This window comes from Mauremys reevesii, linkage group 10 (assembly GCF_016161935.1).
Source record: "Mauremys reevesii isolate NIE-2019 linkage group 10, ASM1616193v1, whole genome shotgun sequence".
Lineage (NCBI taxonomy): Eukaryota > Metazoa > Chordata > Testudines > Geoemydidae > Mauremys > Mauremys reevesii.
The window spans coordinates 28679784-28703947 of NC_052632.1; the positions used below are offsets into that span (position 1 = coordinate 28679784).

Here is a 24164-nt window from a genome sequence, read left to right on the forward strand (position 1 = left end):
AAAGGAAAGATTCTGTACTGCCTGGACTATCATAGCAGCGGGATGCTGGGCTCCTCTCCCCCACACTGATTAATGTCCTGTCTGGACTATCATAGCAGCTGGAGGCTGCCTTCCCCTCATTTTATCTCACTAACAAGTCACTGTTTCTTATTCCTGCATTCTTTATTACTTCATCACACAAATGGGGGGACACTGCAACGGTAGCCCAGGAAGGCTGGGGGAGGAGGGAAGCAACTGGTGGGGTTGTTGCAGGGGCACCCCCTGTGAATGGCATGCAGCTCATCATTTCTGTGGGATCTGACACGGAGTGGCTGTGCTCTCTGGTTCTCTGATACACCGGTTCTCTAGTACACTTGCCCCATATTGTAGGCAGGACTGATTCTATTTTTAAATACCAAAAAGGAGGGATTGACTCGGGGAGTCATTCCCATTTTTGTCTTTTGCCCCCCCGGCCGACCTCAGCCAGGGGCACCCATGACAGCAGCAGACAATACAGTACAGAAAGACTGGTAACCATCATCTCATTGGCAATTTACAATGGAAGCAGATGGTACAGAACGACTGATAGCAGAGACGGTTATCATGCAAAAGCAAATGAATGCTGCTGTGTAGCGCTGCTGAATCGCCTCTGTCAGCGGCATCTAGTACACATACGGTGACAGTGACAAAAGGCAAAACAGGCTCCATGGTTGCCATGCTATGGCATCTGCCAGGGCAATCCAGGGAAAAAGGGCGTGAAATGATTGTCTGCCGTTGTTTTCCCAGAGGAAGGAGTGACTGACGACATTTACCCAGAACCACCCGCACCAATGATTTTTGCCCCATCAGGCACTGGGATCTCAGAATTCCAAGGGGCGGGGGAGACTGCAGGAACTATGGGATAGCTACGGAATAGCTACTCACAGTGCAACGCTCCAGAAATCGATGCTAGCCTCGGACCGTGGACGCACACCACCGAATTAATGTGCTTAGTGTGGCCACGTGCACTCGATTTTATACAATCTGTTTTACTAAACCGGTTTATGTAAAATCGGAATAATCCCGTAGACGTACCCAAAGACACCCAAAATTACTCTTGAAAACTTTAAACCATAGTTTTTGATTAGCAAGACATGCAGTCAGAAGATAAGACTTTAGGTAACAGAAGCGCCTCTCCTCAATATAAAGAAGACTTTTCCCAGGCTGCCGAGACAGTTCATTTCTCAGCTTATTTCTGCAAGCATTATCAGGCTTTTCAAATGCTAGTCAGTGCCGAAGGTCTTCACTCTTTATTCAAGCCCCAACAAACACATCTTTGTGTTCAGTAAACACCATTTGCCAAAATAAGGCATAATAACCTTAATTCCTATAATTTCAGACTTATTCAGACGATATAGATGGCTTTTGAACTTGCAAAACAACAAAATTGGTCATTACTGAAAGGTAGTAATCTAGTTTTCTGTAAACTTTGCAGATTTATATTTCTAAAAAATGAAATAGAAAATAAACACATTGGCAATTGTTTAATTTTGGAAAGTGGTTTTGTTTTTAGGGTTTAAAAACTTACTTTTTTTTTTCCTGGCCATTCTGTGGTGTTTTTTTTTCACACACTCATACAGATTTGCAATAATTGCAGTGCTATACATTTATAAATTTGGAAATCCACTGAGTTTGCAGGTGTCAAAAATAACTTGCATGCCAAGCTGTACAACTTTTCATATTAGAAAGCTGGCATTTCAGAGTAATGCTCTAAAGCAAATCAGTGGAGGCTCTGGTGGTTTTGCTACAGAAATGGCATGATCTGTAGTGGAAATACAGTATTTTTTGTACTTGTGCATAAAAGCCTACGACAATTAATGAAGAATATATTATAGTTCCCAAATATTTACAGGGGTATAATTACTGAAGTAGAATATTCAAACATAGTTAGTTCCCTCTAATGATATAGATTATCAGGATAAAACTCAACTTTGAACTATCAATACTAATGCTTTCTTCCCTCTGTGGTTTGCCTAATCACAATCGTGAAAGACTGGCAGGTTTCAAACCCAAACAGAATTACTGTCAATAAGATACTCAGTATTCAGTAGATTATATGTTAATGAGTAGAGTTTTGAGTAGTTCCAATAACTGGTTTGTGGCTTTAATTAAAGGGGAAATAATCAGACTTGCAGCTCTATGGAAATAGAATATTGCACTGCAATAGCTGTTACTCTTATTTTGTTAGCAATTACCACTTTGCTTGGACTGCAATAGGAAAACTAATGTGCTGATTTGGCAAAATGGTTAATGTAACTGACAATAAAGCGGAGTGTTTCATCAGTCTGGACTAATGGGTTTTACTCTGTCTCGCCATCTGTGGGATAGAGTTGCCAGAAAAATGCAGAAATGTAGACCCAACGTAAGTCCATCTATCGTATTTTCTTTTGCCTTCTGCTTAGCTTTATTTCTATTCAATGCAGATGTGTTACTATCTTAAAATGGATAGTGGATTTGGGGCTTAGCTGCATAACAACCACATTAGTTACACTGTGACCAAGACAAAGGCTTCACAGGGGACAGCTGTACTTTTAAAGGGCAAAGCTAATTCTGTACATTAGAAGGGATTGAAGTTACCTTGGACCCCTTATGAGCTTCCAACTCTGTCCTCTCACAAACTGGATTTTCCTGGACTATGATTATATGAGTTCCTTCTCTTCTTGTATAAAAGAGAATATAAAGCTTTTAGTGCACTGCTGTAGAGTAGAACTGGTTTGTTTAGAGCTAAAATGATCAAGGACTCCATATCAGGAAAGAGTGTCTTTATCTGAGTCTTATTATAGTTCATTGTTCACCATCTTCCATTCTGGGCTTCTGCAACTTGCCTTGGAGCTTGATTGCTTCTTGAGAGGCTTGTTAGACAGCTCCTTCCTGGACCAATCTCGCTGTGGCATTATTTTGCTCTGGCATATGTCCACTTTTGCTCTGCAGCAGGATTTTTATCAGATTTACCCTTCAGTCAGATTCCCTAGATGGCTTTCCACAACCCATCTTTCTTGAGGCTACTGTTGGACTCCTGCCTTGTGTTAGCAGAACTTTTTCTGCTAGCATAGCCTAAGTCTGTATTTGATAGTAGAAGAATGGGGGGTTCTGACAGCATTCTGCCTGAGTGTTGCCCTTCTTGAAAACCTTGTATAGATTCATTTTGTCAGGCTGACTGCACATCCCACTTGTGGCCTTGATGTCGTATGTGAGATCCATCACTTTGGACCCTTAACTGCTACATAACTTTTCCCAAGTGAAACAAACTGTTTTGAAGGTGGTTATTTTTGTTCAGAATTCTAGCTGATGGCTTTTCAATCACTACTTTTTGTGGGGCCTGGAATGTTCTTTCATGCCACTGTCCTCGTAATGCAGAAGGTAATGCTATTCCCAGTTTTGTTTTTGGTTCAAAATCATTTTAAACAATATTTGTAAATTAGAACAAAATTTTTAAGGAGAAGAACATACTTAAGTTAGCTTTTAATAACATGAGTACACTTTAAGTTTATTTTTAATCCAATATTCAAAGACAAACTTAACTTAAAAAATGGAGGGAATTCAAAGGACTGAAAATTAAAAACAAGTTAGCTTTCTGACTTTTGAGGAGAGAACCTACATGTCTTTGACCACTATCCTCCTACAAGATGACCAGTATACTTCTAGTTTTGGTCTTCTTGCCAGCCTCAAATGCAGATGAAGTAGTGCTGCCAATAGATGATGGAATACGCTTACTCTGTTTTCCATATTTTTTGGCCAAGTAAGATGCTGTCAGCTCACCTCTTCTTGAATTCATGAATTTGCTACTTCCATAGCTATGGTCATAGAAGCCATTTGAGCAAAGTAGCTGCAACCTCCCTTTATTTACCACTTCAAAATCTTGTGGTATCTAGATTAGCCTCCTCATTTGTGCTTGGTACTTATTGGTAAGTATAAGACAGCTTTATATCTCTACTATATTACACAGCTTATGGTCACAATTAGTTTTACATTTCATAACTATTGAAACTTAAATTTTTCAGACATGGGTAACAAGGAATGACGCTTCTATATGTAACTGGGCATTTTACCTAATGCTTGAAGAAATGTTGGTAACATTACAAAGCAGAAGGCAGTAAAATACTGGGACTGTAGTTTGACTTTTTTCAGGTGTATCATTGGTCTTATAAACCAAATTCATTCATACCTGAATGAACAATTCAGGTTAAAGTGGCTGTTGAATGTAAAGATAATAGTGACAAGAAGGCTCACAGGATGAGAAATCTGACAGTTAATGCTTCTGGGTTTGTTTCTCATCCCAGTTGGCATCATGCTTTTAAGGCATTTATGCCATCTCATTTAAACATGTATGAAATCCTTTTGTCAAATACCTAACTCGTCTCTTAGATGAACATATCCATGAACATCTGATTTTTATTTTTATTATTTGGAAAGAGAAAAAGCAGAAAGCAATCTAGTGGGGGAAGAAATGTTTTTTTTTAATTGCAATGCATTATGACACTGGTTTATCCAAAAACTCTGCGTAGGGAAACACAATCTTTGAGTGAAGTAGGAAGCTAACCAGTTGGGTTCTGCAATGTTTGTATTCCATCCTCCAATCCTGGATCAGTGAAAAGCTGTTTGCCTGATTTTGCATCCACAATAGCTCACTTCAGGTTAGCCTTGCTGCTGGTTTTTCCACTATTGGCACTTTGTTGGAGTGTTTAATGGATTTATTAGTACTATAAAGATCACTGATAACATGTAACCTGTTATAATACTGTAGCTTGTTCATAGTAAATGTCTTCCATGATAACTGGTATCTTCATGGCCACAGATTTGTAAGAAACCCTGCATCTACTTCATCCATTTACTTATGTAAAGTTGCCCTTACTCTCTGAATCCCTCCCCGCCCCCCTTGTTTTACTCCTTCGGTCATCCAAATGTTTGATTGTAAGGCCTTTGGGATATAGATGTTGCCTTCCATATCTGTGTTGAGGTCCCTAGTGCACTTCTCGTTAGATACAGCAGTATAAATCTGTGGTGGCCCATTGCCTAATTTTAAGACTTTTAAAAATATATATATACTTTACATTTAACCAGAAATTAAGTAATTAATGCTACTGGTTACAGACTATTCGAAGAATGAAGAAAATTCAGATTCCAGTAGCCCGGCCAGAACCTGAGCCAGTATCTGAAAATGAGGAGGATAGTTATGAAGAGGAAATGCATGATCCAAGAAGTGCACGCAGTGGGCCAGGCGTCAGCAGAAGGCATGAGAAGAGCTGGGTAAGAGACCGAAGCGGAAGCAGAGAGAGAAGTTTATCGCCAAGATCAGATAGGAGATCCGTTGCTTCCAGTCAGCCTGCAAAACCTACCAAAGTAACACTGGTGAAATCCAGGAAAAATGAAGGTATGCCCAATGACTTTTTGCTGTCTCCTTCATACTTTTGGTTGTAATTTTGTACCAAAATGTTAAAGGTTGAATTTTAGATTGAATTATTGATGAATGTTGCGTTGCTAAGGGCTCATTAGACTAAACTAGACTAGAGAGCTTCCTACAGGTCTTAAAATTACTGTACTTCTAGTACTAGGTTTTTCTCCGTTTTCTTGTACTAGTGTATGTGATTGATTAAAGGGAACGCTCAAATTTCAATTGAACTGGAATTGTAATTGCATATCTAACTTCTGCTAGCCACTAAAATTTTACAAACACATATTGAATAGTATATACACACTCAAAATATATATAGAATAAACTTTGTTTACATGGAATTAAGGTTGAGAGTATATCTATCAAGCCTTTTTTGAAAGATGGCCAACTTTAAAAAATAAAAAACACAACAAAACAAAGAAACAAACAAAAATACCCACCGCACACAGAATCATGGTTAATGTGTGATTTTTCCATTTAGCATGTGGCTATTTTAAAAAAAATTACACAACTGCTATATAATATGAGTACGATCTGAAAGGTTTGGTGGTCATTCTTAAGATAAACGTCAGTGTGTGAGGGGCGGCGAAGTTGTCGCATAATATCTAGCTCTAACTAGAGTGGTGCTATGAGGTCAGTAATCTTGCTGACCTTTAAAAAGGAAAAATTTGGCAGGGAAGGAAGGAAGTGAGGGGATAAGGCTTTCACTTTATTTAAAAAAAAAAATCATCCTCTTCCAGTAGTTTGACAGCCTTATTAGGTTTTTATATATGTTGTGTAAACATTTGTCAGATTTGGGAGTCAGAAGTGGATGCAGCATCTTTGTTGCTGGAAAACAGTTTGTTTATTCTGAATATAGGGGCCAGTTAGAGGAAGAATTTAGATAATCACAGAACAATTGAGGAATATAGCACTCATGCAAATTGCTACACTGGCAGCCATTGGCAGCCAGCCCATATGAAAACAGGGATTGGCATACCTTAGTTACTAAGGAATAGCTATATGCCAATTATGCAAGTAAGATTCCCACAGTTGTTCAGAGAACAGGGAATTTCATAATAGGCAATTGTACCGTATCTCTGCCCCTGGCTTAACAATACCAGTTCGCTATAACCCTCAATACACTACTGTATTAAAAACACTTGAGTTTTTACTGGGTTCTTGTTAGCTTTGAATGTAAATCTGGAAAGCAGTGTTGTAAATCCATAAATGTTGCTTCTTTAAATTGAGATTTCATATTTGGTTTATTTTTTTTATTCTAAATAGAGTATGGTCTGCGCTTGGCCAGCCACATATTTGTGAAAGAAATATCCCAAGATAGTTTGGCAGCAAGAGATGGCAACATTCAGGAAGGTGATGTTGTATTGAAGGTACAGTAAATGGCTATCTTTGCTTAGCAAAGGAACCAGTGTGTTGATTGTAGTAGAAGTAACTGCCTCACAGGTGTATGTAACTGTCAATAGAAGAAATGTCAGGTTTTGTATTTTTTGCATTGAGGGAGGAAGGTTAAGAGTCTGATTCTGTAGCCTTTACTCACATAATTCGTCCTGTTGTATTAATTTTGATGGATTATATGGGCCCAAAGAGTCAGAGGTGCTAACAATACCCTGTCAGTGTCCAACATTAATCAGTGTTAAGCAAGGCTTGGGGTTTAGTATACAGAAATCTCAGCCCGCTAAGTGTCATGGCAAACAAGCCATTAAATTTTTTTAAAACTTATGTTAAAGATACAGCAGAGAAGGAAAAACATGTTAAAGCATTTGAAATATAAAGTATTAAGGCTTTTATTTTAACAACATCCTTTGTTCCCTTTCCCTTTAGCTGGAAAGAGTTTTCAGAAGGTAAACCCCTTGTTTGACAGTAAAAAATGGTTGTCCTTTTTAGGGGGGGGGGAAAGAGAAAAAGTTAGTTGAGATGGGCTGGAGCTATTGTTGATGTTGTTTTTAAAGTCCAGTCCCATGTCCTAGAAGGCAAAACAAGACAAAAGCACACAAAAGGAGAAAGAAAACACCAGAGATGGAAAATTCAGCTTCTGTGGTTGCCTTTCACTTCCAAAGTCCCTGCTGGAGAAACACAGGCATGGCACACCATCTTTAGTCATTCTGAGACCTGCCAAACTTGTACCAACATCGGGCTGTTTAGGGCATTGCATTTAGTTGCCTCTTTGGTCATGGGCTCACAGCAATGTTGCACAATATACAGTCTTTGCCTACTAAGCCAGGCTCTTGTTAGACAGAAGGCAAGGGGAGTAGATAGGAAAGAGAGAAGAAATGAGATGGGGAAGGAAAAAGACCTGAGTGGGACTAAGAGGGTGACAAAGTCTCACATCCCAGGTAGTGATTGAGATTTAGCTGGAACAAGTGGAAGTGGCCATCTGGGTCACTCTACTGTCCTCATCCTGAGAGAAGTCCCTAGACTGGTCCAAGACAGACTTAAAGGTGTTATGGTAAATCCCCTGTGGTCCCAGGAGATGGTGGTGGTGGCAGCCATGATGGTAAAGCTCATTCCTTTCCTGTTCTCCTGTGTTCATCATGGTTTTTGGCAGCCAGCTTCTTAATTCCTCCAAAGTATTTTCTTTTAAGAACCTCCAAAAGGGGAGAGATGGGGGAATAGAGCATCCTGTCATTATTTTGTCCACCAGTTTAGGCCTAATTTTTGAGAGACCAATTTTGGTCCATAGATTTCCAGTCCCACACTTTTCTTGTTTACCAGGCATGATCTTAATACAGGCCTTGAATTATATTGGTAAGCCATTTTGTTTGTACTAATTCAGTCTCTCTCTCCCTTTTATGAATAACAAAGTGATGGGGAAAAAAGTATAAGTATTTTGACATTTTATGAATGTTCACTCACTTTTCACAGTTGATCTTGTAATTAGGGTCAATTTGTAGGCCCAATCATTAAAACGATTGCTTTGTCATTGTATAGTTGGAGAACTAATTGGGGCTATTTGTCTTAGCAAGGGTTTCAAGATTAGGCCTTAATTTAGTAGTTCTAGTGCAGAATTATACCATTGTGCATCACAACCAGATGTCTTGGGCTGAATTATTTTTAATTAACTTCATAAACTATATTGGGGGGGGTTAACAGTTTTCAGTGCATGCCATTGCTACAAATCTTAATTTTATTGGTGCAATTAGTGAACAAGGGCAAGTCCTCCCACTGCTATGTGGAGTTGTGTAAGGCTTATAAAAGAAATTGCTTTAGGTTTCTTAATCATTACAGATTAAAGTAATGAGACTTTAAATAATTTAAAAGATGAGCATTAGTTTTCTGCGTTCTGTGGCTCAGATGTGTTTGCATTAATATTTTCATAATATATAAATATGTTGACTATATATTATATTCATTTTTCTTGACTAAATAACTGGGTATTTCTAAATCCCATCAGACTGAAAACTGTCATTTAAGATGTCATTATAGATTTTAATTTTTGTGCAAGATTGATCAAGGCATTCTGATTCTGATAAATCAATTGGAGGCTTGCATTGCAAAGAGAGAAGTGGCAAAACTTAAGAACTCAACTGAATCAGAACTGTTGTTAGACTAGAAGTAGTTTCCCTAGGCATCAGTTCTGCAAGATAAAGTACCACTGAATTTCCTTAACTTTTTGGTCTATTTCAGTTAATCTGCTTGTCTAAACTTGAATCTTTTAGCTGCTTGCTTAGATATTGCTAATGTTTGTTGTTTCCATTTTAAAAACAAGGTTGAAGACCATTTAACAGCAAAATTATATTTACTAATTTTGAAGGGGTAATTTTGACCAATTAAGAGTTAAAAATACTTATTGTAGAGAGGGAGAACTCTTGTTTGGTAGCTTCAAAGGAGTTAGCTAGTGGAGCTAGATTGTTTTGTTTTTCATTCAGTTCCTATCTCGTGTCTTTTTGCTCTGTTACAGATAAACGGCACAGTCACAGAAAATATGTCACTGACAGATGCAAAGACTCTAATAGAAAGGTCAAAAGGCAAGTTGAAGATGGTGGTTCAACGAGATGAACGAGCAACTCTTTTGAATGTCCCAGATCTTTCTGACAGCGTTCATTCTGCTAATGCTTCAGAAAGAGATGGTGAGTATAAACTTATTTCCCAAGGTAAAAATATATTTCTTATGTTGCTGGATCATGAAGATGTGAAATCCTAGTGTGGAGACAGAGGATGAGGGAGGAGAAAAGAGGGGGGATCGACATTTGAGTGGATAATAAACTTGTTCAAACACCATTGGAATTCACATCTTCAAGAATATGAAAAAAGATTATTCAAGTAAAAGCAATTGGAAGAAAAGGAACGTTAACTTTAGGTGATTTATTTTGAAGTCAGTGCAGAAGATCTGACGCACTTCATATGTATTTTCTGCAAAATTATTTCCATTTTGGGCAGGTCACATCGTCATTTTGATTACAATCATTTCATGAAAAAACAACTTTTATTTAACAGACATTTCAGAAATTCAGTCGCTGGCATCAGATCATTCCAACCGATCACATGACAGGCCCCGCCGCAGTCGTTCACGATCTCCTGACCAGAGGTCAGAGCCTTCAGACCATTCCAGACATTCTCCACAGCAGCCCAGCAACGGCAGGTGATGGTAGCATTGTATTATTTTTAATCAACTAATAAAGTGACATTAAGTACCAGGATTGTTTGGGTTTTTTTACAGTACCACAAATGTGGCACAGTATTGTGGAAATGGTAGCATGATATAGTACTGAAATTATGTATCTAGAGATGGGCCTGAACCAAACTCATGTTTTAGACATCTTTCAGTTTCAGGGAAATTTGAACCTGGAACTAAATTTTTTGGCTTGGACTCTTCTCTACTTTATCTTGTTCTTTAAGGAAATTATCAAAATTAAATGGTATTCTTTTTGTGACTTACTCGGTTTGACATTAGTGATATAGTCTACTGAAGTATATAAATTATCTCAGTTTCAGAAAGTTAGGAGTGGACTGTAATAGCTATACTCAGGCTGAATAGTACCACAAGTCCCACTGACAATTTAGTTTGAGTAGTTATTGCAAGATGGTGCTTATTTAGTTAACAACTTTGTTTTCAGACTTTAACACAGTCAGTTTGTTTTTCAAACATGTTTCAAAAAAGTTTTTAATTGCAGTGAAACTACTCTATTTAGGAAAAGTAGTTCTTCAAACATTTAATCTAAAATGTCTGTACTTGGTGGTAGGAAAATGATACTAGCTAAAAGTGGGGCACAATGGGTTCTCTCTGTATCTGATCCTGTTCAAGCCTAGACAAGGCTGTTACATGGAATTCAGTCTTAGGTAAGAATAATATAAATGTGTCCATTTCACTTTTGCACAGCATGTGCATTAAATACTGACATTCCAATTCAAGTTAGAAATAGGAAGTTAACCAGTTTATGAGATTTCTATGTTCTTGTTCAAGTAAGTTGTGTGTGAGAAGAAAAGTTACAGGCTTAGACCAATTACAGTCTGTTGGTCAAGAAAAGATGCCAGAATTAGGCTTGAGATGTAATAGAATGCTCCAGATTATTGCTGAATGGGATATTCCTGTCAGAAAAGCTGCCTAGTTTGACAGGGTATTGCTATCAGTTGTGAGCCTCAAATCCAAACAGGGTCAGGATTAGACAATTCAAATTTATGTATGAATTTGAGCCCCAATGACAAGATATTTCAGGAAGCGATTACCATAAGGAAAGTGTATAGATGACGTTTTATTAAATTCCTGTAGTTATGAGGAAAAAGCTAAACTTTTTTCCTTGCCAAAACCACCAACTCAGGGTTTGAAGCTTCTCTTGAATTAGATGGTAAAACCACAAACACCTAAGAGCAGGGAGTCTGAGCACTGTTAATCATTAGGCCATGAAACGGAGTAAAACACATGAACCTGTATCTTGCCAGGTAAGTAGAAATGTTGTATTTATAATGTTTAAATTTATTTGGTATAGTCTAATGATTGGAGATCTTGAACTTCATTTTACAGCCCTTTGCTTACCCATGAATATTGAAGAAATGCACTTCACTTTTCATCTTCACAGGGAGGATCTACAGGTACATTACAGCAGATCTTCTGTTTGTTTGCACCTTGTTTGGAGGCAGAAGCAGACTTGTCAGGCAGGAGACACTTGAAGTGACCATGCTCCTGAGGACCCTATCAATTGTATTCTGCCTCCAGTAGCTGTCAACAGTCTCACCCAAATTGTCTGCTCAGAGCAATTAAAAAACACTTTGAAATCTTAAATTAGGTGTGGGTAGGTTGGGCTAGAATAAGCTCTGGAGGAGATTTTTTTTCTCCCTCATTTCCTCCTCCTGTCTGTTTGAGACTAATGGGTGCAGCAGTGTCCCTGAGCTGGCTGCTGCAATGGTGAACAAAGAAGCACAAGCAGAAAGGCCAGCTTAGCTCCCTTTGAGGGATGCTTATATGGGATCCTGTTTGTCTTCTGCAGAGACCATGTCTCCCCATCTTTCTTCTCCACCCATCCACACGCATCTGTGAGACCTCTGCAGGATCAGAGAAGGAAAAAGGAGGATAGATGATTGTCCCTAATCTCCCTGTGGGACTGATCCATTTTCACACACTAGATGTCATGCATATGATTGCTCTGGCAGGGCGTAAAGAGGAGGACACCCAAGCAGAAGAAACCTGCCATCATACCAGTGGGAAAAGGATGCTAAGATGGCCTCAGACTGAGGCCTCTGCTAACTTGTACCACTCTGCCTAACTGTAACCTCACCAAAAGAGTAGTGAGAGCTATGATCGCTCAGACGACATCCAGGCAGCCAACAAGGAGCTGTCTAGGGCGTACAATTTTTGCCTCACCTTTCCAGGGGTCGGGGTTAGTGTATCCACTGGCTGGCTCTCAAATACTCAGGGTTCTCCATACCATTACCTGCTTCAGGATTCCTCAGCACTTTTGTGGCTACCCTTGAGAACATTAGCAAACATCCTAATGTAGGACGAAGAAAGTTCAGCCATGGGCATGACCATCAAGGACCTGGGCCCCTGCCTACCCTAGAGAGCCTTCCCTTTCTGGGTCATCTAAGGACCACATTCCTTCTATAGATCCCGAGAAAAGAAGTAAAAACAAAGTAGACTCTAAAAAGGCTTCCATATGCAGGTGATATATTTCTTTTCTTTCACCATCTAAAAAGAGTAAGAAGTGATCCTGTAACCAAACCGTAATATTAATCTTCAGACTGCAAACACAATGGTCGCTCCTCCACAGAATCCATCTGTAAAGCTCAGTTAGTGCAAGAGCAAGAGGTGGGCAGACTATTCCACATCTTCCTCGAGTTCCTGTGAGAAAGAATCGTCTAAGAAAGATTTACAAAAAGAACAAGAAAAAGGCTAAAAGATTCAGAAAGTATTCCTTGATTTGTCCTTCCTGGGAAGTAGGGCAGCTTTCAGATTTTTGAATCAAAATATCTGAGGAAATTCAGAACAAGCTCTTTTTCAAAACCTGTTTTGTCTACGCTGCTTAAGATTGGTTGTGTGGCTTGGCTTTCCCCCGGATGAACCCTTGAAGGAGGAGGCGGCATTTGAGAAAGTGTGTAGAAAGGAGAGTAAGGCCACTTGCAAGTACTTCACATCAGATTTGAAAACTATATGTCCTTGCATGCAGCACTTGAGGATGTAAGTAGCATTGACTGAGTAGAAAACCCAACAAAAACCAAGGAGCACTATTATGTCCATAAAACCAAATCTTGACCAACTTACCCTACCGAAGACTGATGTAGCTCTTTCGTTGTTTATTAAAGACAGTTGATTCATTTTGATGGTGACTTCCTCTCTAAGGACCATACTCGCAGAAGAATTAAGTCCTTCCTCAGAAGGAACTCTGACGCTATCTCAGGAGTTGCCTCTTCTGCATCTGCTTCATTCATAAGAGCATATGTATGGATGACTTCCTGTTGGACACTGTTCTTTCAAGATCAGGAAATCCTGTAGTAGGCTGTTTGCCAAATTAAGTTTTTGTAAGCAGTGGCTTTTGTACTGGATGCTTCTCTTGACAGCCTCAGATTTGCTGCAAGGGTAATGATACAATTCCACATCACATCACAGGCTCTGGCTAAAGCCATGGAAGGCCAGTTTTGAAGCCAAGCAGGTCCTGGTCACCTCTTAAGTATATGGGAGGGGCGGGCACTTCAGTGAATCTTCTCTTCAGAAAGCAGCTGAAGAGAAGTCATAGAAGCCTTGTTAGCATACGAGAGTTCAAAAAGAGAATTCAGGCCCTGTTACAAATCATGATGTTCCTTTAGCTCCTGTTCAGCTAAATGTCCCAGGAGGAGGTTGAGGGGAATGGACTAGATTCAGAGGCTTGAGGAAAAAGGAAATTCCATAGGAAAGCCCTTGGTGGTCTTGTAGTGAGGTGGACTGGCCCACCACAGACACAGAGGAAGAGGGTGGCTCCATGACCCGGAAGCCAAGGGGTGGGATCAGAAGTATGAAGGTGGGACCTGGAAGCTCAGTAGGGGCCCAGCCACTGGAGGGGACAAGATGCATCCCCTGAGCACTCGCGCTGGGAGATGGCAGCAGGCTAGTGGAGTGCAGATGACTGGCCCAGGCCGCCTGGATCCTGGACTGACCTGACCCCGGGGGAAGCAGATGACTGGTCCAGACGACTCAGCCCCACACAAAGCAGACAACTGGCCCGGACCCTTGGACGACCTGACCCCGCAGGAGACAGGCAGCTTGCCCAGACCGCTGGCTCACCCAACCCTGGCAGAGCTTCTGCTGGCAACTGAGGCCCCTGCCCATCATCTTACCCCATCAGACTGGCAGGTACCCTTGGAGGGGGAGAGTGGATTGGTAGATCCCTGTCTGGCTGCAACTCTGGCACAGGGTGAGTCAGTGTATTGTGGCTTGGATCCCCACTGACGTGGTGGCGGACCCCTCTGCCATTCTTAGGGCTCTGGACTGGGACACAGTGGAGAGGGAGGGCCTGCGTCCCCCCTGCCACCCAAGCGGTGGATGACAGTCTCCCCCTCCCTCAGGCTAGTTGAAGGAAAGCCTGAGTTAACTGACTTTGTTTGCAGCCCCACCTGAGTACAAGTTGGAGCTGAGTGATTTTGTTTACTGCCCTGCTCTGAACCAGAGCCTAGGCTGATTGACTATTTGCAGCTCCACCTGAGTGAAGGCTTGAGGTACTAGGGCCTCAGGAAGGCAGCCAGGGCAAGAAAAGGCAGCAGGTCCAACTCGCTTGCCAGTGATGAGTAGCCATTTCAGACTACAGTTTGCCCCTGAGAGCAGGGACTAGATGACGACTGGCAGTAGCTACTGAGGTATAGGGGGTAGGGATTCCCCTGGGAGGGGAGATCCAGAGTGTGGGGACACTGCTATGTGGCAGCACCCCAAGGTAAGGAACACCATGGTCTGGGAGGGACACAGGGCCTGAACTGGTAAAGAGACTGCAAAAGGGCAGGGAAGGGCAGAGGAGAAACCGACCAGAGGAGGGTGCTCCTTAGCTGGATGAACTAATTCCCGGACTGACCAGCAGGAGGCATCGCAGCGGTGAGTGACCCACCCTTCTACACTCCTTCATCAGGGTTAACTACAGTTGACCCACTGATGTGTGGCTTCCCAGGGACTAGACTGCAGGAATTTGCAAATAATTGGATCAATGCAATGGCTGAGAGATGGGTCCTGGATGTTTTCAGCCTTAATTATGCATTGGAGTGGAAGGCAGTGCCAGAAGGGCTTTAGATTTCTCCCACTCCTTCAACCAGACGAAACTCAAAAATATGATGAATGCCATATGTCACTAAAGACATTACACCTGCCTGTTCCTAGTACCCATGTATTCTGTAGAACGCAGAGCAGTACTTGATCACTAGTTCTTGGAAAAAGTTCTTTTGGAAGCCAAAGTTTCAGAATGAACGTATAGAATTCATATGTATTTTTCTGTAAATCATACATACAGGGAATACCTCCAATTTACTTTACAATGGGCAGCCTTATTAGTACATTGCTTTACCCTTTGGCCCAGTAACCACCCAAGGATCCCTATCAAAGGGCTTATTATCTGTGGTTTTTCTTAGGCAGGAGGAAATTCATGTGTTCCTCTTCCTCAACAACCTGTTCATCAGCACACCCTTTCTGAAAAAGGAACAGAAAGTAACTTGCCTCATTACCCAGATTATAGAACAACATAGTTTTGTCCTCAACCCCAAATGACTCTCTGATTCTATTTGACATTTGGCAGCTATCATAGATACTAAGCTACACTGCATTGTTCTCTCAAAGACAGGATTCAGAAGCTGGTATATGCTATATATGCAGATAATCATTTCTCTTGCCATATCAATGAGGACTTTAGTGTTATTCCCAGTAAAAACATCATCCTGTGTGACTTCTTGCTTTGGCAAGGTTCTGTTCACATCTTCTCCAGCAGTTTTTGGTTTCCCTGAACTCACAGCATGTCCTTATCTTCACTAATTTAAGTATCCAGTGTAGTATCAAAATCTGTCCTGGCAGCCTGAAATCAGCAGATACTTGGATGGTCACAGAACATTAGAACTGTGGTGATAACAAATGCCAGTTTCAAGGGATGGGGAAATCTCATATGGGGCAAGGATCTTGGAGAGACAAGGAGCTTCAAATATCAATTGGCTCAAGCTCAGAAAAACTAAGTATGTCCTATCATCAAATTGTACCAATTATTATGTACTGGTGATGCCTGAAAACACCTCTGCTTTAGCTCGTATCAACAGAGAAGTACAGGAAGCCATTTTTCTGTCACTGGCGGCCTTCCACACAAAAGGCGGTTGAACCTACAAGCAGAATGGTCAAACAAAGGAATAGGCCTGAAGATGTGTATATAGTTTACATGCAAATATCTTTTTACTCAGTAGTCAAGGCTCTGTGTCACCCCTCAATAGAAGTATTTGTATCCAGGTTCAATGCAAAGGTTCTAAAGTTCTTCACCAAACGAAGGCAACAGACAATGTGTTCTCATCTGCTCCCATAAGTGTCTTTTGTTTGTCTTTCCCCCCATTCACAATGATCCTAGGGACCATTCAGAGGATAAAGAGGGAAGAAGCATATGTATTCTCCGAGCTTCACACTGGTCAGTGAGGTGCTGGTTGTTGGACCTAAATCAGATGACAGCCACCTTTCAATTATTTCTCCTCTGCTGGAAATACCTCCTATCACAAGCACTAATTCTACATACCAATCTAGAGCAAAGGAGAATCTAGCTACATGATATTGAAGAGGCACCAGGTGAAACAAAAAGGTTTTTCAAATGACCTCAGATGCACTCTTAGCTTCTGGAAGGAATTCTATAAACAGGGCATATTGAAAGACTTGATCTAGATTTAAAGCCTTGTGTAAGGGCCTTATTAGAAAGGCGGCAGACAAGGCAAGAGCAAAACATATATTTTGGAGTTTATGTAGAACAACTTTAACTTTTTTACAAGCCATAAGCCTCTCATTTTGAAATTTCAGAATGGCTGCCATATCTAGCATATCAGAGACAGCAGGCAAGCACAGGACTTCCTTACCCTCAGACACTGAAAGGCTTCTCAGAATAGCATCTCTTGTTTACCCTACACCAATTGGAATAATTCTGTTTTGGACCTTAATTTAGTAGTATTCCCTAAAGAAGCATCTTTTTCAATCAGTCTAAGTATCTCTATTTTCTGTTTTAAAAGTATCATGATTGGAATTGCCTCAGCAAGAAAGGTTCTTACTAGTAGATGGCAGCAGTGCATTTCCCATAAAGATGAAGTTGTACCAAGAATGAAGACAACTTTCATTGCAAAAGTCAACTATTTATTCTGTAGCACACAAGATATTTTCCTTCCGTTCTTTTGTTAGCATCCAAAATGCCCCACTGAAACTGGCATACCGTGCACGTCAGGACAAAACTATAATCTACATTGAGGTGCTCTTCAAAAAATGCTTCTCTTTCATGCTGAACCATCCATCATCTTAAGTAGTAAATGGTATTAAAATACTAAAAGCACTAGAGTGGACAGGCCCTAAATGTCAATCATACTTGAAGAGTTTGTGTACAAACTCATGAAACATTTTCTTTTTACAGGTCACAAACTTTTGTTTTCTTTGTCAGTTACTTTTTAAACAAATTTCATGGTTTAAGAGCAGTCCATTGATTAAACTAACATGAAGCTGACTTTGTTTTGTGACTGAAGGTTATTTAAAAATGCCGCAGTGTTAAGCATGCTAAAAAAAAATCCTCCCTGACACAGCACAGATGTTAGAAGTAAAAGCAATACTGTCAGAACACATACACAGCAAAATAACTAACACCTTTGATGACTCATGGGAAATGCAGCTGTAATTTTTGACAAGATTTTGTCACTTTAAAAACAAAGTAATAGAAAGTGGGGAACATACAGTAGGAGAACAGAGGTGATATATTCCTTTTTGTATATGGCACTGTTTAGATCACTATTGGAATTGTGTGTCCAGTTCCGTTGTCATGCTTTTAAAACAGTTACTTCTTCTCATGTACTCTAAAGTTTTTCTAAGAGAGACTGTGTCTGTAAAGCATGCTTTACAATGAAAAAAGACTTGATGAGGTCATGCTGTTTAGTTTATAAAAAGAGGTTGTGGTGACTCAATCATAGTCTAAATACTTACACAGAGAGAAGTGATCTAATTTTAAGAGAGCTAAAGGAGTTTTTAATCTAGCAGACCAAAAAGATAATAGGATCCAGTAGCTTGAAGTTGAAGTCGGAAAAATACACCCAGGAAGTGAAACTCTAGTTTTTAACAGTGAAGATAATTAACCACACCAGAACACTTTACTAAGGGTGTGGTAAATTGGCCATAATTTGGCATCTTTAAATTAAGACTAGATGCCTTTCTAAAATATATATTTTAGTTCAGCTATCATTTTTTGGAGTATGGGCAGGAATTCCTGGATGAAGTTCTGTGTCCTGTGTGATCCCATCAGAGTATATTATGATGATGGTCCCTTCTGGTCTTAAATCTATGAATTAAGTGAAACCTTTTATTTCTTTAAATTGATGCATCTTAAAATGTGCAAAATGATCTGAATGGATAATTTCAGCAGTATGAAAAGACTGGGAGTGTTTCATTCAAGAGTATTAATCCATCTCTGGTAATTTTAGGCATGAGATTGAAGGCAAAGCTAGAACCGCCAGAATACTGATGATATCCCAGCATACTAGTCAACCTGATGTGTTAGGATTCTAAAATGACCCTTTCTAAACATTGTGAAATAAATCATAATGTAACTTTGAAATGGTTGGTAATCCTTGCAATGCTACGTCAAGACTTCAAAGTAAATGAAAAATAAATGTAGATTTCCACTTGTGATTTCCACATGTTCTTTTTCTTTTGATTTCCTTATGTAAGATCTCCTGTTGCAAATAACTTACTCCTAGGCCCAGTGCTTTTATGGTGACATTGAGCTCCGTGGGACTAATTCCAGCCACTTTTCTAGGATTGACCCATTAGGTTGTTTCTGACCTCTACTTTCCCCATCTCCTTACCACACTACATTGAAGCTTTTGTTTCCCTCTACTTCTCTCTCTGATTTCATGTGGTTGTATAAAATCTAAATCTCTAATCATTGTCCAGGTGATGAGAACTAAAAATTAGAAGTGAGAGGGGGAATATGACCTGAGCTGCAAGTGAAGCACCATCTACTGCCATCTTAAAATACAGTTTTAGATTTCGATTGAAATAAAACTTCTTTCTTCATAAACAAAATGAAGATGTTTTTAAAAAATGTATTAATATTGGAGTCTTAAGAGTGAGTAATGTGAACTGAGTAATTGCATAAGCCTATAATTGGTGTGATTCACCATTGCATTACTCCATGTTTATGCCTGTGTTGTTCCATTGAGGAGATTGCAATTACACTATGGGAAAACTGGACTAACATAGAGGAGAATCAGGTCTAATATCTTTTAGTGCATGTATTTCAGTTATTCCATGTTTGTTCTAGAAAACTTTCCACTCATTTTAAATGCAGTCTGACTTTAAATCTGCTCATTATAGTTGCTACTATAGTTTTTGTTTCTGAGATGATTCTCTCTTTTAAGGCAAATCTTCCTGATAAATTGGCCTGGTCTACACTAGGAAATTAGGTTCATATAATTGTCATTCAGGGTGTGAAAAATCCAACCCTGAGCAAAGCAGTTAAACTGACCTAATCCCTGGCGTAGATAGCTCTAGGTTGTTCAGAGAATTCTTCCATCGACCTAGCTACCACCTCTTGGGAAGGAGGATTACCCATGCTGATGGGAGAAGCCCTCCTGTTGGTATAGGCAGCGTCTTCACTGAAGCGTTAGAGCAGCGTAACTGTGCTGCTGCAGCGTTTTAAGTGTAGACAAGCCAAAAGAGAAGGGCAAAAGGATATAATAACATAGAAGAAATCTTTCACTGTCTCTAGCTTTCTCAATGCTTTGGCTATAATGTGTGTCAGTATTCAAACTGCATGACTGTCAGATACCTGGATCCTAAACGAATAAAGCCAAATTTGTATTACAGGACTATAATTCCATTGAGTGGTTGATGTTATAAAAGATGATACGTACTAGCATCCTTCATGGCTTTATAGTTCTGTAATTTGAAATGTGCTTTTAAGAAAACTTCTATTATGTAATACATAAAGATTTTAATTTAAAAAATGGTGTCCATGTGATAGCAAGGGACCCTGAATTACTTTATCTAAAGTCTTTTAACAGTGGCTATTCTTCAAAACGCTTATGTTTTAAGTTTATAAATGCCATGAAGCAACTTTGATTTTTGAACTTTGATTGTGAACATCATAAACACACAATTCATGCATTTTGCTGTCACATCTTCGTGATACTTTTTTTCTGTACACGGTGTCTTAATGTTTCTGTCCTCCTCTAGTTTAGTGAATATGACAGTGAACACTTAAACACTTCTTTTCATTAATTAGAGATTGGCTGCCCGAGTGAAGAATACCAGAGTGACATGAAGGCCCTAAGTAGTACTGCAGAGTCATTCCTAATAAGTATATATGAGACAGGCTTTACATAATTGTTTCTCTTACCAGAGGGGTAGTGTATAGAGTATAAACTTCATGTTCTCCTGTTACTAACATGGCTGTATAAATAATGCTTAGATATAAATATGTAAAATACTTCATAGTAGGAAACTTAAATAATCTCTTTTTGAGAGTTTAGGATAACATAGCTTCAGTCAACTGAAAAGCTCAAATGAAACCTTCATTAAAATCAGATTCCTGAGTTGTGGATGTATAGCCATATTTGCAGGATGTGGGAAATAACTTTTTTTTTTTTTTTTAGAATTCTGATAAAACATTCTAGAATAAATAATTGCCTTTTGCAATGAGACTTGTACCATAGTTGTAAACCTGGGATTCTTTCTTCCCCCTCTTCCTGCCTCCCCCCATTTTTGAGGGAACAAATGTAGAGATACGTTATTTTTACTCATACATGTATGTTGAAGTCCTCTGTTATGTATTCTGTAATTTAGAAGGTGTGATGAGACAGACCAATGGCTAGAATGAAAACAAGCAGACAGTGAAGTCATGAGAATCCCTGCATAAAGAGTTAGCTTGTACATAAATTGACTAATATTTATAATACAAGGAAATATCAAAAGGGGAGTCATGGGGGGAATTTGCTGTTAGAAACTTTATTCTTTTTTTATTCAATGCCACTTCAACTTTTTATTAAATATTTGAGCTGCACTAATTAAAAATAGCAACTACATTTATGCAAGAATATCAGTAAAGGATACTAACATGCAAGAATGTGAAAGGTACAAAGTCCTCAAGTTGCATGTAGAAGAGGTTGAAGATCAAAATTAACTAATATAAAATGTCAGAAATAGTAATATTTCAAGAAGAAAAACATTTTGGGATAGTGAAAAATGCTATACCAAAATAAAAAGTTGTATTGTAGAACATCATTCATTACTATTCAATGTCCAAAAATAAGGAAAAATTAGTTCTGGGCCACATTATCATGTGAGTTATTTTCATTTCTCCGTTTCCTCGGCTTTTAAAAAAGTTTCCTTGTTTCATACACACATTCAAGTATTCCCATATATTTAGTTCGGACCTGGCATTTTATTTCTAGGGAACAAAGATTCAAATCTTAGCATAGCTGAGAAGTGAAAACACAGTCATTTGTCCATATCCTAAAATCACTGTCCAACGGGACATGTATGCTGGAAACGTGGAAATGGAATAGCAAAGGTTTTGCACCAGAAGCTTAATGTATTACTTATGCAGCACAAGGTGGGAAAACTTGCAGTGCCTGCTCCCAGTAGTTGCTCAAGCCAATGCTATTAGTTTCACTTTCACGAGTACCAAATTACCACCAAGAAAAAAATTGAAAATTATTCAATATGATTATCATTATGAGAAAAGGGGAGTCAGATAAGTGTTCAAAAATTATTTTATAGAAAAAGAGATTTGTGTAAATTAAAGTTCAAAGACCAAAACTTTCAAACTTGGATGCCTAAAGTACAGGTGTTTTTTAGCTATTTTTAGTATCGAAGTATAATTGGCCAGACTTGCAAAGGTGAAGAGCATCAATGGGACATACAGATTGCAGTAGGATTTGTGAATTTTCAGCACTCTTGAACAGCAGGCTATTTTTAGTTAGGTGCCCAACTTGAGGCACTCAAGTTTGAAAATGTTGGCTCTAGCAGGCACTGTATCAAATTCTAATGGTTTGTCCTGAGTAACAACACATCAGTGAATGGTGGTCCTAGTTTAGCAGAATGTGTAAACCTTGCTTCTGATGCCAGCTACTTAGTATTGCCAGAGAAAGCACATCCCACCCATGTTTATAAATTTAGTGGTTTTATCTTTCGGTACAGCCTTAGTTTCAGTAGAGACTCTGACCAAAAAAAAAAAAAGCCTTATTTCCCATCAGTATAATTAATACATAGCTTTGAAGTAATTATTTTAGTACAACTAAAAAATGTTGCTGTGCATAATGTGTATCAGTGGATATATGTATTTTTTTTAAAGGATGCAAATACAAGTTACTGCCCAATAGCTCCATCTAGCTTCTGGAAACAGTAGTATCTTAAGAAAGGTGGCATCTTTCAGAATACATCAGTCCATGATAGAAAGATCCAAACGGAAAGCCATCTAATCATGTTGTGCTATCTTGTACAATATACTTCACCAAGGACACTTTCTACCCAAAGTCCTTCCTGGTGGCTCATCAGGAAGAAGTAACTGAGCAGGTCGGTGTCATCAAGGAAACAAATGTTTCCTAACAATGTCAAATTCAGTATCCTTTAATGCCTGGCAAATATATAATTCCTTTAGAACACTCATTGCATTTTTATTGACACACAAGGTGATGGAAATAAAAGTAAACCTACTTGTTATGCAGTATCTTCTGTTGACCATTTTATTTTTATATGCATGTGTTTTTAATACTTCAGCAGAGTTTGAATATCTTGTAAACTAATGCTTTTTTATAATGAATATGTTTTGGAATTGTGGTTTGTTTAGTACAGCGATTGATTAAACTGTTCATCGATGATTATGATTAGCCATAGTAAGTAGAAAGTATCTAAAATTCATAAGTGCCAGGAATTCTGACATGAAAGATTTTTAGGAAGTAGTTGTAAGTTGGTGATATACTACTTTTAAGCCTATGTAGATTTTGAATTTTGTCTGTCACTATACGGCTACGGCTGAAATACAATTATAGGGTACTGCATGCTTGTACAACCCACTGAGGTTCTGTTCATGTATACAGACTGAGTTTGTTACTCCCTCTTTGCTAAAGTACTTGGTCCTCTAGCTCAAACAATGGAAGTGCTGATGCTTTTAGATCTAGAGCTACCAGGTTCACTCCCCAGAGACTATCTAGCAAGGAGTGCATCACATTCTCTTTAGATGTTGCATGCTGTAAGCCTATGTAGATACATTCTGAAGCAGAAAATACATGAGGCTAGTCCTGTTTTCACTGAAGAAATATGAAGTAGAGAGCTGGTATGGGAGGCAGGCACTCACTTTTTTCCTCATTGCACCAATCTTAAGTGTAAAGGATTTGGAAGAGCTGTGAATTTTGAAGGCTGCTCTTTTCCCAACCTCAAGAGATCTAGGGGGAAGGGAAACCTCCTTTCAGTGTTGAAGGGCTGCCATTGGCTGAGTTCCTCAGTCCTGGCTGAGTCAGCAACCACAGGAGGGGTCCAAAGGGTTGTGGTAAATCCTGGGTTTTTGCCCAGAAATCACCAGACTCCAGTGTCACAGAGAATAGCACATCACTTGCTCCCATCTCCATTCCTGCTTCTGAATTTAGCATGGAAGACTATCCACACAAGGCATGGGAATGACATGGGGCAGTGAAAAGAGCACTCTTCTACCTTGCCCTCCCTTTTCTAGGGATCTACATGTGGAGAGTTCCCACTATGCAGATTATTTGGGGATTAATCTGTTAGCAAATCTGTTTGAACTGAAATGCAGAAATGGTGGTTTTACAATAATACTGTGAGGTAGCGTGGCATACAAACTAAATGCCATATGTTTTGTTTTTCTGATATATAGTCTCCGGAGCAGAGAAGATGAGAGAATATCAAAACCAGGAGCTGTCTCTACACCTGTAAAGAATGCAGATGATATCCCTGTTTCTAAAACCATGGAAGAGGCTATAGTTGAAAGAAATGAAAAACAAACTCCACCTCTGCCAGGTAAATATGGTAAAACGCCAAGTTATGCCTGCTGCCTTTAATGAATGCTCAGTAGGGATTTGCACTACTTCATAGCTACAGCATGATTTCTCTCAAGCTGTTAAAATATACAACTGCATAAATACT

General features: G+C 39.3%; 1 protein-coding gene across 7 annotated transcripts in view; it reads left to right on the plus strand.

Moving 5' to 3' along the window:
• The window catches only part of LOC120373192 (tight junction protein ZO-1-like), a 148124-nt gene that overhangs the window by 70184 nt on the left and 53776 nt on the right, over positions 1-24164 (plus strand). For all 7 annotated transcript variants that reach the window (XM_039491228.1, XM_039491227.1, XM_039491232.1 and 4 more), the window contains exons 5-9: positions 5110-5389; positions 6677-6780; positions 9309-9477; positions 9845-9989; positions 23896-24038. In XM_039491228.1, the coding sequence (XP_039347162.1) occupies positions 5110-5389; positions 6677-6780; positions 9309-9477; positions 9845-9989; positions 23896-24038 (841 nt within the window). The remainder of the gene's footprint in view (positions 1-5109; positions 5390-6676; positions 6781-9308; positions 9478-9844; positions 9990-23895; positions 24039-24164) is intronic.